A 12107-nucleotide genomic window follows, 5' to 3' on the forward strand; every position below is an offset into this window, starting at 1 on the left:
CCAAGTATATTTTTTTTTTTATTAAGACTCTTTGCTTATATTTTTGGTTTTGCGTTTATACTATGATTTGCATTAGCATTAGATAGTTGTTACATTAGCATTAGCATGCATTAGATAGTTGAGAGAGTAAAATAGCATAGCCACACCAAATTGCTACAATCATTTGAGAAAACATATTGAGGAGAGTGGCGTGTTCACTTAGAAATGGATGGATGATGCAAGCAACAAAAGGAGAAACATTGTAATGTTGTATTGAGACATTATTATGTATGCTAGCAATTTGGCATGTACTACCTTGGAAGCTCCATGCAAGATGAAAAGAGGTTGCAAAATGATGATTTGTTGTTGGAGAGAACAAATCAGAATATGCCTTTCGGCATATTAGACCAGGGGGTCTGTGTTCAAATTGACAACCAAGATAACTGGATCTCAATTTAATTAGGTTGGAGCTGCTGCTTGAGACATCCAAGTGTTTCTTTCAGTAATACCAAATATTCCATTGTTGTGGATGTAGAAAATTAAAAAGTCTCAGGGTCGATCAATAGTAATTTGTAAACAACAATTTTCTTTAAGGCCCGAGTTCTTGACCGGAACATTTTGTGGCAACTAAGTTTGGCTTGGATTTGATTTTGTTCTTCATATTGGTGGCAAAGAATGGTATATAAGATTCCTATACATTGTACTGTATAATGATATACAAGTTTTACTAGATGAACATGTCATTCTTTATTATCTCTTGGGCTAATATATTTGCTACTTTAGTTTTATGCATTGCTTTTAATTGGCTTTGTTGATAATTTAGTATTAGTCCCATCTATTACTTTTCTTTATCATAGAAAGGACAAAAAAAAAATGATCTTACTTACGTACTTTTAATTGTTATGTACTTTGCTCAACAAAGCATACATGTAGATTTTAATTGTTAGTTTTTTTTTTATCGTATCCACGAGTTAACGGTCACCCATATAATAAAGTAGTGAATTAATCGCCTAGGAAGTAGTTGGTTTGTTTTCAGAGCTTAAAGAGCTTTTTTATTCTAAGAGAAAGTAGTTTTGGGATATCTATAACTTCATCAATGAACAACAATTTGGTGAGGTGTGATTGGATGACTTTGCTCTTCGTTTTTGCATACTCTTTGCTTTTGATTTGTTTTACTTTATGTGCACTTGCATGTTCCCAATTTTCTCATTATGTATGTGTCTGCAAATGTCACAACAACATGGAGAGAAACAAATGCAGGTGCGGACAGTTGTGCGCAACATGGTGCATCACTACAAAAAGGAGTTAGTAAATGGTGGAATACTCAGCCTCCATTCATGCGAAATTTGAAAAACCATTTTATTACTTACTTTAGATTCATCAATTAATATTTCGATGTATTAGGTGGGTACACATATGAGGGATGATACTCACACTAGACAGTTCTTATCCCTCATATTCCTTTTTCTTGTAACCTTTTAATTTATTTTAATTAATTATCTTTTAGCAAAAAAAATATGTGTCTGCAAATTCTCATTAGCGTAAATCAATTTTCTTATGGTAGTCTAAAGTTTTTTCGAGATATAAACAAAAGCAAAATATTTAAATTTTACTTATGATACTAAAATGTTGAGTTCTTTCCAGATAAACTATTGTTATAGTTGTATTAGTACCAAAGACATGAAGAATAGTGGGTTAAGGGCATTGAAATGTAGTACACCGTCATTGGATGGAAAGGGTTATTGGGCGTATAAGCGACATTGCTAACACGTGGAAAAGTCCATAGATAAAATTGACTAGAAGTGTTGCACCCAATGATAAAGGTACATTAATTAGTATACGATGGTTAGAAAATGTTTGATTTACATGTCAACATGTTAGAAGTTGTGCTTACATTCCTAAGACGGATTCTATCAATTTTATGTATATGTTTGTTGTATATTCATCTCGATATAATCTCAGTTCAATTATAATCCTTTTAAGAACCTACTTCCTTCTAGCAAACTACAACCAATGTTTAAGTTAATCCATATACTACATATAAATTTTAGGTTTAGTTTTTAATCGCCTTCATAATGACTTGAGCGGCGTAGCCACGGATTAAATTATAGTATATATATATATAATTTAATACACGTACTAATCCTTGTTTACCCTCTTAGTCCATAGTCCATTAAGTCAGCCAGCTGCACGCCGCTTGCACAGGTGAACACACTTTTACTTACTCTCAAATCGAAAGTTAAATATCGTGATGCCGATTATCTCGGAAGATTCTTAGATTTCGTGGCATTTTGCTCGATGGGTTGGGTTTGCAAAGTTGACGGGCAGTTTAATTAGCCCATGGATCTTTTTTCATATAATGAGCAAATCCTACGTGGAAAGTGAATCACACTTGTTAATATTCCGTCAAAGATTCTTCAGCTACATTTTCCCTCCTCTCCATTACAACCCCATATCTCGAATCTTAAAAATGGAGAAGAAAAAAAAAGATAAACTGACACCATTAGTTTCAAGTATGAGACTAGTTATAGCAGATTTTATATTTTCATTCATGTGGGTATGGTCAGGAGTTTTGATTAAGTTGATTGGTAAATATCTAAAGTTGGGCTTTGAACCAATAGATGAAATAGTCAAGATATCATTATATATCACCAACATGTTTATTTTTGCATGGTTGGGGAAAATTAGTAAAGGGGGTTCTTATAATCCTCTTTCTTTGCTGTCTGCTGCAATTTCTGGGGATTTCACTAGGTTTTTGTTCAATGTTGCTGTTAGAATCCCTGTTCAGGTTAGACTATTTTGCACACCTAGTCATTTTATTGCTTCTAAATGTTGTAGAGTTTGATATATTTTTGTTATATTTTTGTTTGCATAGATGGATCTAGCGGGTGCGTGTGGGGGCGGTCGCACCCCCAAAGATTTGTCAATTACTGGATTGCATATACTCTTGCACCCCTAGACATTGAATCCTGGTTCCATCCCTGATTGTTTGTAAAATGATAGCTAACACAATGGAAATTGTTTTGTGGATTGTTAGTAATAAATACGCCCTTGTTGAGTATGCCGCATGGCATTAATTATAGTATGTTATGGTACAAACTTTTGCGGGTAGTTGTTAAAATTCTTAGGGGAGTGTATGTTAAGTTCAACTTTTCGATATTCTTTGTAAGAAAAATTAATAGTAGGAGGTTACCGTATTTGAGCCAGGAACTAGTTGATAGAAATGTTATATGTATCTATTACTTCGAAATTGATATGGACAATCTATAGAGTGTCATGAAGGAGAGAGGAAAGGGATTGCTTTGCAGAGTTGCTATAATAGAGAATTACTAATGTGCATTTGCTAAGCACAGCCCGAACCTCTGCTACTTGACATTTCTCGAGTATCAAATGAGGGAAAGTTAAACGATCTTAATAAGACTGCAATTGCTATTTTGGATTTGATAGATTTCGGTACATAGCATAAGTATTTTGATATAAAACAGTTTCTTGTAAAGAGTTAGTGTAGTGTGGTACTAAGAGGAGAAAAAATGGGAAACACAGTTCTCAGTGATCTGTGAGATGGTGATTCTTGTGGCGTAACGGGTTTTATTGTTCAAGAGCCATGGAACACTTTACTCAACCATGAACATAGGGTGTTTCCAGCTTACCTAAGGGAATATCATTGGGAGATGTTTAAAAAACTCAAGCCTCAATGTTTTAGTTAATTATTCACTGGAGCGAAAAAGTTTTCAAAAGATCTAAAAATTTAACAATTTTAATAAAAAAATTTGAACCTAAAGTTTGCATTTGGAAGTTGGAGAGAAACAAGCTCTGTAAGCCGGAAAGATCTACCATGAGCTGTGAACAAGATCAAACGACCATTTAAAGTTGGAAGTGTTAATGGTATTATGATAGTGTACTAGTATTCAAGAGGCTCTCCTTGAACTTTGAATACCTTTAATCTTTTAATAACCAAGGTTTAGGGGTTTCTTAAAGACGAAGGTCAACAGAAGAGCCTCTAAGGACATAATTTATATGTTACATCGAAGCTGGGGCTGGCTATCATGAAATCAGTGATAGAGATGTAGTTAAGCCGTAAAATTTTCTAAACCCAGCAGTCTATTATCAGTGAAATGCCTGTTCAAGTGTTTTATCATTTAGTCTCGTTGTGTTCCACTAGAAGAACCTCTCTGAACTGATAGTTCTTAGGATTGGTTAATGCTGACGCTCGAGGGGTATGCATGGCTTGCAAATTGCTCAGATTTCATCTTAGAGGTTATTACAAGCCTAGGTCATCGTACATATGTTGAGTGGTTGTCGCTAGTTGGGAGAAAAATGGAAACTATTTCTTACTTTGCTGATAAGCAGTTCAAGCTGCATGAAAGCCCACAGTAGACTAGGGTCTAGGGCTAAACCGCCAAAAATGTGGCGAGATTTGACTTCCAAATTTCAAAGTCGCTGAAAACAACCCGATGTGAAAATCAGATAAAACTCCAAACAAAAGTAAGGGGACTGCAGCAAAATGAGAAAGTAGGACGAGGGTCTCGTTAAGCAGCTAGTAGGTATGAATTTAGAGTCTATTTCTTTCATATCATAAATTGCGTAGAGTCAATTTACATTTATAAACTGTATTTCCATCAGTGTTTTCCACAATCCGAGTGCAAGCTCAGTTTTTGCCATTACATTGAGATTTTGTGAGATTGCTGAGAAATGTAATGTACTCTAATATGCTGGACATTAATGTGTTTACCTTTTATATAAGCCACCATATGACTTACAAAAGATATTCTGCGGGAATGAAACAACCTAATTGCATATTTGCATTACACAATAAGGATGGAGCTAGTTTCAATTCGGAACACTCTGTTGCATTTGTAATTCTATCAAAAAGTGTGGTTACATTGTATCTTAAGGTACCTCTATCTTGTTAGGTATCTGTTATTGCATTTTGTCAGGAAACAAGACATTTTATAGATTTCTTCTGTTACTCGTGATGTTGTTCCATGCAAATAAATGCAATTTCAAGATTGTAGAGACAACAGACCACTTACCATAACAAGGGTCTACCCACCTTTCCTGGTTATCATCTCAATCCAAAATTAACTTACCATTCAAATAATGGCATTTTCTCTGCATTATTACTTGGGAGGATAGGGACTAGGAAAAGCAGGCTAGAACCATCTAGCACAAGGGTATTTGGGATGGGATATTGATTAGGAAATGTGTGGAAGTTGGGGGTTTCATTTTCCAATTAGATACTGCCAATACATGATAAATTTGTTCAAAGCTGAAAAACATCCAGACAAAACGTATGCGGTTACTGTTAATATTAGTGCAAAAGCCATTTACTGTTAATAAAATGCACATGCATATCCTTCGTATGGAAAGGATGTACACTATAGTCTATACTACAGATTTTGGAAAACTGAAGCATTTATGGCATGGTTGTCCCATGTTTTCGACTAATATTGTTTGTGGTCATGTTTGGGTAACTATGTATACCATGATTTTTAATGCAAATTTTACATTTTACTGGAATCGGGTTTGTTTTAGGTGATTGGTTCTATTACAGCTGTTAAGCTCATAATTATGAACTTACCAGAAATTGGCCATGGACCTCGTTTAAATGTTGATATCCATCGAGGGGCATTGACAGAGGGGCTTCTCACACTCGCAATTGTGAGCATATCACTTGGGCTCTCTAAAAGCAGCAGCAACAGCTTTTTCCTGAAAACATGGATGTCAAGTGTCTCCAAGATAGCTCTTCATATACTAGGTTCTGATTTAACTGGTGGATGCATGAACCCAGCTTCTGTAAGTACTTGACTCAAGCAAGAATTATCTTTACCTCTGTTTCTTCTATATAGATTTCCAATAAACTTGACATACTTTTCCCTACCATGAAATTTCCTAATATGTTGGTATGACAAAGTTAGTTGTGTTATTGTGCTATTGGCAGCGGCGCTTCTGCTTTCCTGTGGTATATATAAGCAGCTAGCATATGCAGCAATTTGTGTTTAACCTTTTTCATTTTGGCAGGCCATGGGGTGGGCTTATGCTCGAGGAGAACATATGACCAAGGATCATCTATATGTGTATTGGCTTGCCCCGATTGAGGCAACTTTGTTAGCTGTATGGACATTCAGGCTGCTCCTCAATCCCCAAAAGCAGGAAGAGAAACCAAGTCTGATTGAATGCATTTTAATTTCCTACTCCTCCATCTGTCCCAAACCATCTGTAAATATTGTACTGGATTTCGTTTTCGGCTACCTTCCATCATTACATGTAGAAGGGTCATTAATCGCACAATTATGTATTATTTCTTGTTGTAGGTTTGCATATTTCCACTAGTTGAAAGTATTGTTGTGATTCATTCGGGTGGATGGAGCAAAATCAAACTATAATGTGGACAATTCCTGAACAGATACGCTGTATGATACTCCATAAGTCCATAGTAGTAGTATATTATTATTCTCTTTGTTCATGTCAGTTGCATATCCCCACTCACGACCGTGCCTTGAAACAATGAAATCACACGCTGAATTGCTTAAAATACATGGTGTGACTCAAAATGAATCATTGCTGGATTCTTGATGGGGTCTATGCTTAGGTCTATTAGCAAACATGTCGTCAACTTTGAAAGCATATGCTTCCAGATAAATAGTACTGAATTTAATTCCTTTTTGAGACACACTTTAATTGACTTTGAGTCTTGGAGGAAAATTACCATTAATGTTAACAAAAAAAAGGGAAAAGCATAGTATATATATTTATTAATGTTTTGGACCTTTATTCCCTACCATGGAACTCTGCTTACTAATAAACAAATTTCTTCCGCGTTCACTACGTGTTGTACATTCATGTATTTTACTAGGAGACAATTAGATCCTTCCTCATATTCAAACCATATGAAAGGGAAAGGAATATGTGGATAAGAATAAGCCGAATTGGGCCAAGGTCAAAATCAATATGTGTCCTTTCATGAGTTTGTCTCCTCCGAAAATATTCTCACAATGACAGATCCGAGACATACAACGGTCCCAAATTGTTTTTGATTTTCGGACCGTTGGATCACACATCCAACGGTCTTGGATCTCATTATTATGAGAATATCTTCACGTAGACAAACTCATGAATGAAAAAAGTTTGTATGTTGACAACTCCCCACATCCAAACCCTCAACCATATGAGGATATTCTCATAGTCTTCTTACAATACTACATTCCTTTATTAAAGGGGTGCGATATTGGCACCCCCGACTAGCACCCTTTGACCAATTCAACGGTACTAGCACCCCTTCATTAAATATACAAAAAACACTAACAGCAAGCAGTTACCGCGGGACACAATCTACGATATCGGGTTGCCGCGATATCCCATATCTCACGGAAGGTGGTTGCCGTGGGTCTCTTTTAATTTTTTTTAATAGCCACCATAAAAAAAATTAGTTGTCGCGAGATGATTTTGTTTACTAAAATAGAGTCTTTGCTTGTATTAATTATCAAAACTCTTCTTCATTAATTTGATCACAAAAATTTCTTATAACATATGAAAAGACTCTTATAACACAATTTTGGAGTGTATAAAATATCACGAGATGACTTCAATCTTATAGCATATAAAAATATTTGCCGCGAGATAGCAAAATTATGACTCGATTGTATATTTTTTTTATTATGGTTTTGGTGTTGTTTTTGGAGTGTATAAAAAAATTTAAATAAAAAATAAGGTATCCATATATCATGTGTGTTTAATACGCAAAATTTAAAGTAAAAAAAAAAAAAAAAAAAAATGCTGCGAGTAACTGCCTGCCGTGAAATATGGGATCTCGCGGCAATCTGATAATGTGTACTAATCCCATTTATAGGAGTGTCAATACGGCGGCCCTTGTTAAAGCCAAAAAGAAAGGTTAAGTTAGTAAATTGGTGATACCGCGTTGCATAGTTTATTTAAAAAGCAAAAAGCGAAAGATTGCGTAAAGACAACGAGAATAAAAATATACCACGCGTGCAGACCACCAAACGTTTGTTAGTATAAATACAAGCCTAATTCTTCGGGAAAACAAACACACAAAACGAGTAGAACGAAAACGCGTTTTCATTTCTAACTTGTGAAGAAGAAAAAAAAAAATGGCAGATCAATTGACAGACGATCAGATCTCTGAATTCAAAGAAGCTTTTAGCTTATTCGACAAAGATGGAGATGGTTCGAAATTCTCATTTTTCATATATTTTTTTTTATAGATCTATTCATTCATTGTTTTTATTTTATTTAAATGATATATATATGAATGTTAGATCAGTTTTATATATGTCTTATTTTGTTCAAATTAGATCAGCTTTCATTGTTCGTGTTTGTTTAGGGGATTTATTGATAAGGATAGAATTTAGGCTTGGATTTTAAACCATGTGATATAAAATCTAAAACTAAAATATAGTACTAGTGTTTAATGCGGCAAGCAGAGGGCAACATGATTGAAAAACCAAGAAGTTAAAAGTTTGTTTGGTGTAAACAAAATTTCAAAATGCTTCATAAACAGCATTTTCTAAAATGAATTACATTTGTCTTTACCGAGTTTATACATATTATAGTATCTCAATACAAATTACAAACAGATGAACTAAAGGAGTATAGTGGAGAATAGCCAGTAGTGTAGGTGCTAGGTTCAGTGTTGGTCCGGGTTTGAAACTAGCTATGCACAATTTAAGTTTTTATATAAGATTTAATCATATACTAGCTTGTAGGCCCGTGTATATGCACCGGCTCTTTTGAAAACATTTATATTTTTTTTTAGAAAATTGGGACTACTGTTTTAGTCGCTAACCTGTTTTAAGTTTATAACAAATTGTTTTAAATTAAGTTTTAAAAACCCGTTTTTTCAATTGGGAGAGAGATTCTGTTTTAATAGGAAATGATTCCAGTTTTAATTAAATATGCTATATTTCGGCTTAATTTTCAATAGGGGAGGACTCATTTTAATAGGAGAAATATTCCCGCTTTAATTAAAAGTGTTAGAATTTGTTTTAATATGAGAAGAATTTTCGTTATAATAGAAGAGAAATTCGGTTTTTTTTTTCAAATAGGAGAGAAATTATCGTTTTAATAGGAGATGATGTGGAATTTTATTAGAGCTCGAAAAATATCCCTTGTGAGAGTTTTAATATTAAGATATAGAAGTGGGAATTTAGGAAAAAATAAATAAAAGAAACTTGTTAGAGGGAGGAGTTGAACATGTGACCTAGGCGAGACGGAACAGCTGGTTGATCCACGGGTAGACAATAATACTTGTGCGCATTCCCAATTTCACAATAAAAAGCCACAAAGCCCAAAGGAAAAAGCCTGAAAAATAGGCTACATACAAAGCAATTATTGGTCTTCTCGAAAAGCTATATTTTTGTCTTTTTAACTTTATGGTTTCTTGACTTTGGGACATTACCAAACGAACTTTTGCCTTTTATCCTCCTAGAAAGCTACAAAGTGGCTTTTAGTCGTGTTGCCAAACGCCCTCTTAGACTGATACCTAGGAAGTGCTTCTGTGAGGAATCCCTCTCCAAAGTCATGTATCTTATCATTTATCATCATTCTTTCCATCTATCTTGTTCACTATCTGCTATGTTTTTTTTTTTTTTAAAAAAATATCTGCCATGTCACCTTAATTCCATTCGAAGATTGAGTTTGTAAGTAAGGATTGTAGTGCTGTGGATTACCATAAACAGTCGGAGCCGGAGCTCTTTCCATACACCATATATAAGTATGTGTAGGCTGAATTTCAGCATGGACATGACTTTTGTCTCTCGTGAGTTGTTAAATGATCTCTCAGCTAGCGCTTAATTGTGATGCCTTTAACTGGTCCCGAGTAAAGGAAACCATTTGTTTATCACTTTATCTCCAACTCTTGTTCAACTTCGTTTCTGTGCAGGGGATATAGGTTTGATATCCCTTGGTTGAATTTTATCGTGGCAGGTTGCATCACCACCAAGGAGCTTGGAACTGTTATGCGGTCGTTGGGACAGAACCCTACAGAGGCAGAACTTCAAGACATGATCAATGAGGTGGACGCTGACGGAAATGGTACCATTGACTTTCCAGAGTTCCTCAACCTCATGGCTAGGAAGATGAAGGACACCGACTCAGAGGAGGAGCTCAAGGAGGCCTTCCGAGTGTTTGACAAGGACCAAAATGGCTTCATTTCTGCAGCTGAGCTTCGCCATGTTATGACCAACCTTGGCGAGAAGTTAACTGATGAAGAGGTTGATGAGATGATCCGTGAGGCTGATGTGGATGGGGATGGACAAATCAACTATGAGGAATTCGTCAAAGTCATGATGGCTAAGTGAGGATTGATCCCGACTCCTCTTCCCTTCCCCCACCCCCCAAAAAAAAAAAATCATAATGTTTATTAAGGTTTTAAAAGAAAGAGAAAATTTGGCAGATAATTATTATCAGAATTCTTTCTTTTTGGTCAGTCCTAGGAACTCGTAATTATGAATTAGAAGTGGAAAGGGTATTAATGCTGCATATCTCGGTGGTGTCAGGTGGTTAGTTGACGTATCCCGTCTGTTATTATTCTTGTGTGAATGCTTTTGGCTTGGAATTTTACTTGTACTGGTTTGAACTTTTGAATTATGACCCTTTCCTTCTTTTTCCCACCTTGTAACCCTTTCTCCAGTTTACCTGATCGGTTTATCAACCATCGCCCACGGCATTGTTATCATCTTTGGCTAGCTACTAATCAACTATATCTGTTTTCTGGAACTTGATCTAATAGTCTCTGGGAACTCTGTACGCAATGTAGAAACTAGAAAGGCTGATTAGTAATTATTTTATTTACCAACAAAAAGAATCGTGTTCTTTGTTGTATTAGTGTTATCTTCTCTAGTTCAAGAAAAAATTGGTTGAGTTGTAAGAGGGATATACTGAGGAGTGTTGGCTGTTTGAAACCCTTCAGCAAGGTCTAATAAACTATTACATACAACCAATATCTGGACGAATTTATTCCCCACCAATTATATAGAATCTACATAGCACTTCTGGAGACTGATTTGGATATATAAATAGAAAAGTGCGACAACAGATTTTTAATGCAACATGGTTGTTGATTATCGAAAAAAAAAAATAAAAAAAAATGCAACATGGTTGTTTAGTATTACAGGCAGGTCAGGTCACATAGAATGATAGATGTCATCAACCAGAATTTAATAGTTTTTGTGCTATGAGTTATGTTTGCTGATAATTTGGGGTTGTTTCTATTTTTATTACTCAGAAAAAGGCAGAAGAAAGGTGACGACAGGATTCTGACCAGGAAGAAAGATGTTAATAGTAGCAGGAGGGATCGCATTCGCTCAAAATGTGTTATATTCTGAAACCAAAACAGATCAATGGAACTGATTTGTGTTGGAAGCCAAACTCAAAATAGTAGAACCCACCTTTTTCGAATGTTTGAATAAACCCATACACTGGTGCTACTAAATTTTACTAGGTACCAGCATTCTTCTCAATTGTTATGTGACATTAGGCTCTAAAAATATATACACATAGGTCTCGTAAAGGCCATAACGCAATTTCTATAGTTCCACATCACTTTGTTCTATACAAGTGATAATGGAATCGCGGTAGCTCCTTGATTCTCAGTAAGCTATCGCAATTGCTTCTCCTTAGTAAACAAAAGACCACCAAACTATTGGCATAACCAGTGGATGTTCGCAGCCCACAAAATCATCATCTTGGAACACACCGCGTGGGAGTTGTTTGTCAAGGTTGTGTTTTCTTTGCCTTTTTGGCATTTGTAAGACCATGTTCGAAAAATTAAAAATGTTTCTTTATGTTTTTTTTTCGCTCATTTGATTTATTCTAAGACAATTTACAACATCCGGATAGAATGACTCCCATTTGCCTATCAATTTTATACTAATAATAAGATCAAATGATTATAAATAACCAACGAAAATTACAAAATAATTATAAAATAGGCTAATGCATATGCACCGGCTCTTTTGAAAACTTACTCAATAACATATACAATTTTGTGACTACGTTTTAATGGGAAGTTGAAAACTCAATTTAATTTTCTAACAAATTGTTTTAATTAAACTTCAAAACTCCATATGGATATATGACAAATTGTGTAGTACTATTTTTTTTTTTTG

General features: G+C 35.1%; 2 protein-coding genes across 2 annotated transcripts; both read left to right on the plus strand.

The window, feature by feature from the left end:
* Window positions 1–2368: 2368 nt before the first annotated feature.
* On the plus strand, window positions 2369–6384 carry SIP2;1 (small and basic intrinsic protein 2;1). Its single transcript, XM_086572407.1, has 3 exons — window positions 2369–2767; window positions 5515–5775; window positions 6001–6384. Exons 1-3 carry the CDS (start codon window positions 2450–2452, stop codon window positions 6310–6312), a joined length of 891 nt encoding a protein of 296 aa, XP_086428533.1. The 5' UTR covers window positions 2369–2449; the 3' UTR covers window positions 6313–6384.
* A 1554-nt stretch (window positions 6385–7938) lies between these two features.
* On the plus strand, window positions 7939–10675 carry LOC147485046 (calmodulin-7). Its single transcript, XM_086570482.1, has 2 exons — window positions 7939–8166; window positions 9925–10675. Exons 1-2 carry the CDS (start codon window positions 8091–8093, stop codon window positions 10296–10298), a joined length of 450 nt encoding a protein of 149 aa, XP_086426608.1. The 5' UTR covers window positions 7939–8090; the 3' UTR covers window positions 10299–10675.
* Window positions 10676–12107: the final 1432 nt, after the last annotated feature.

This window comes from Coptis chinensis, chromosome 7 (genome assembly GCF_015680905.1).
Source record: "Coptis chinensis isolate HL-2020 chromosome 7, ASM1568090v1, whole genome shotgun sequence".
Taxonomy (NCBI): Eukaryota; Viridiplantae; Streptophyta; class Magnoliopsida; order Ranunculales; family Ranunculaceae; genus Coptis; species Coptis chinensis.

Bases quoted from the DNA above. Each gene is read 5' to 3' on its own strand.
- LOC147485046 (XM_086570482.1), top strand. From the start codon at position 8,091: ATGGCAGATCAATTGACAGACGATCAGATCTCTGAATTCAAAGAAGCT. The intron at 8,167-9,924 runs GTTCGAAATTCT...TTATCGTGGCAG, and splicing joins ATTCGACAAAGATGGAGATG to GTTGCATCACCACCAAGGAG.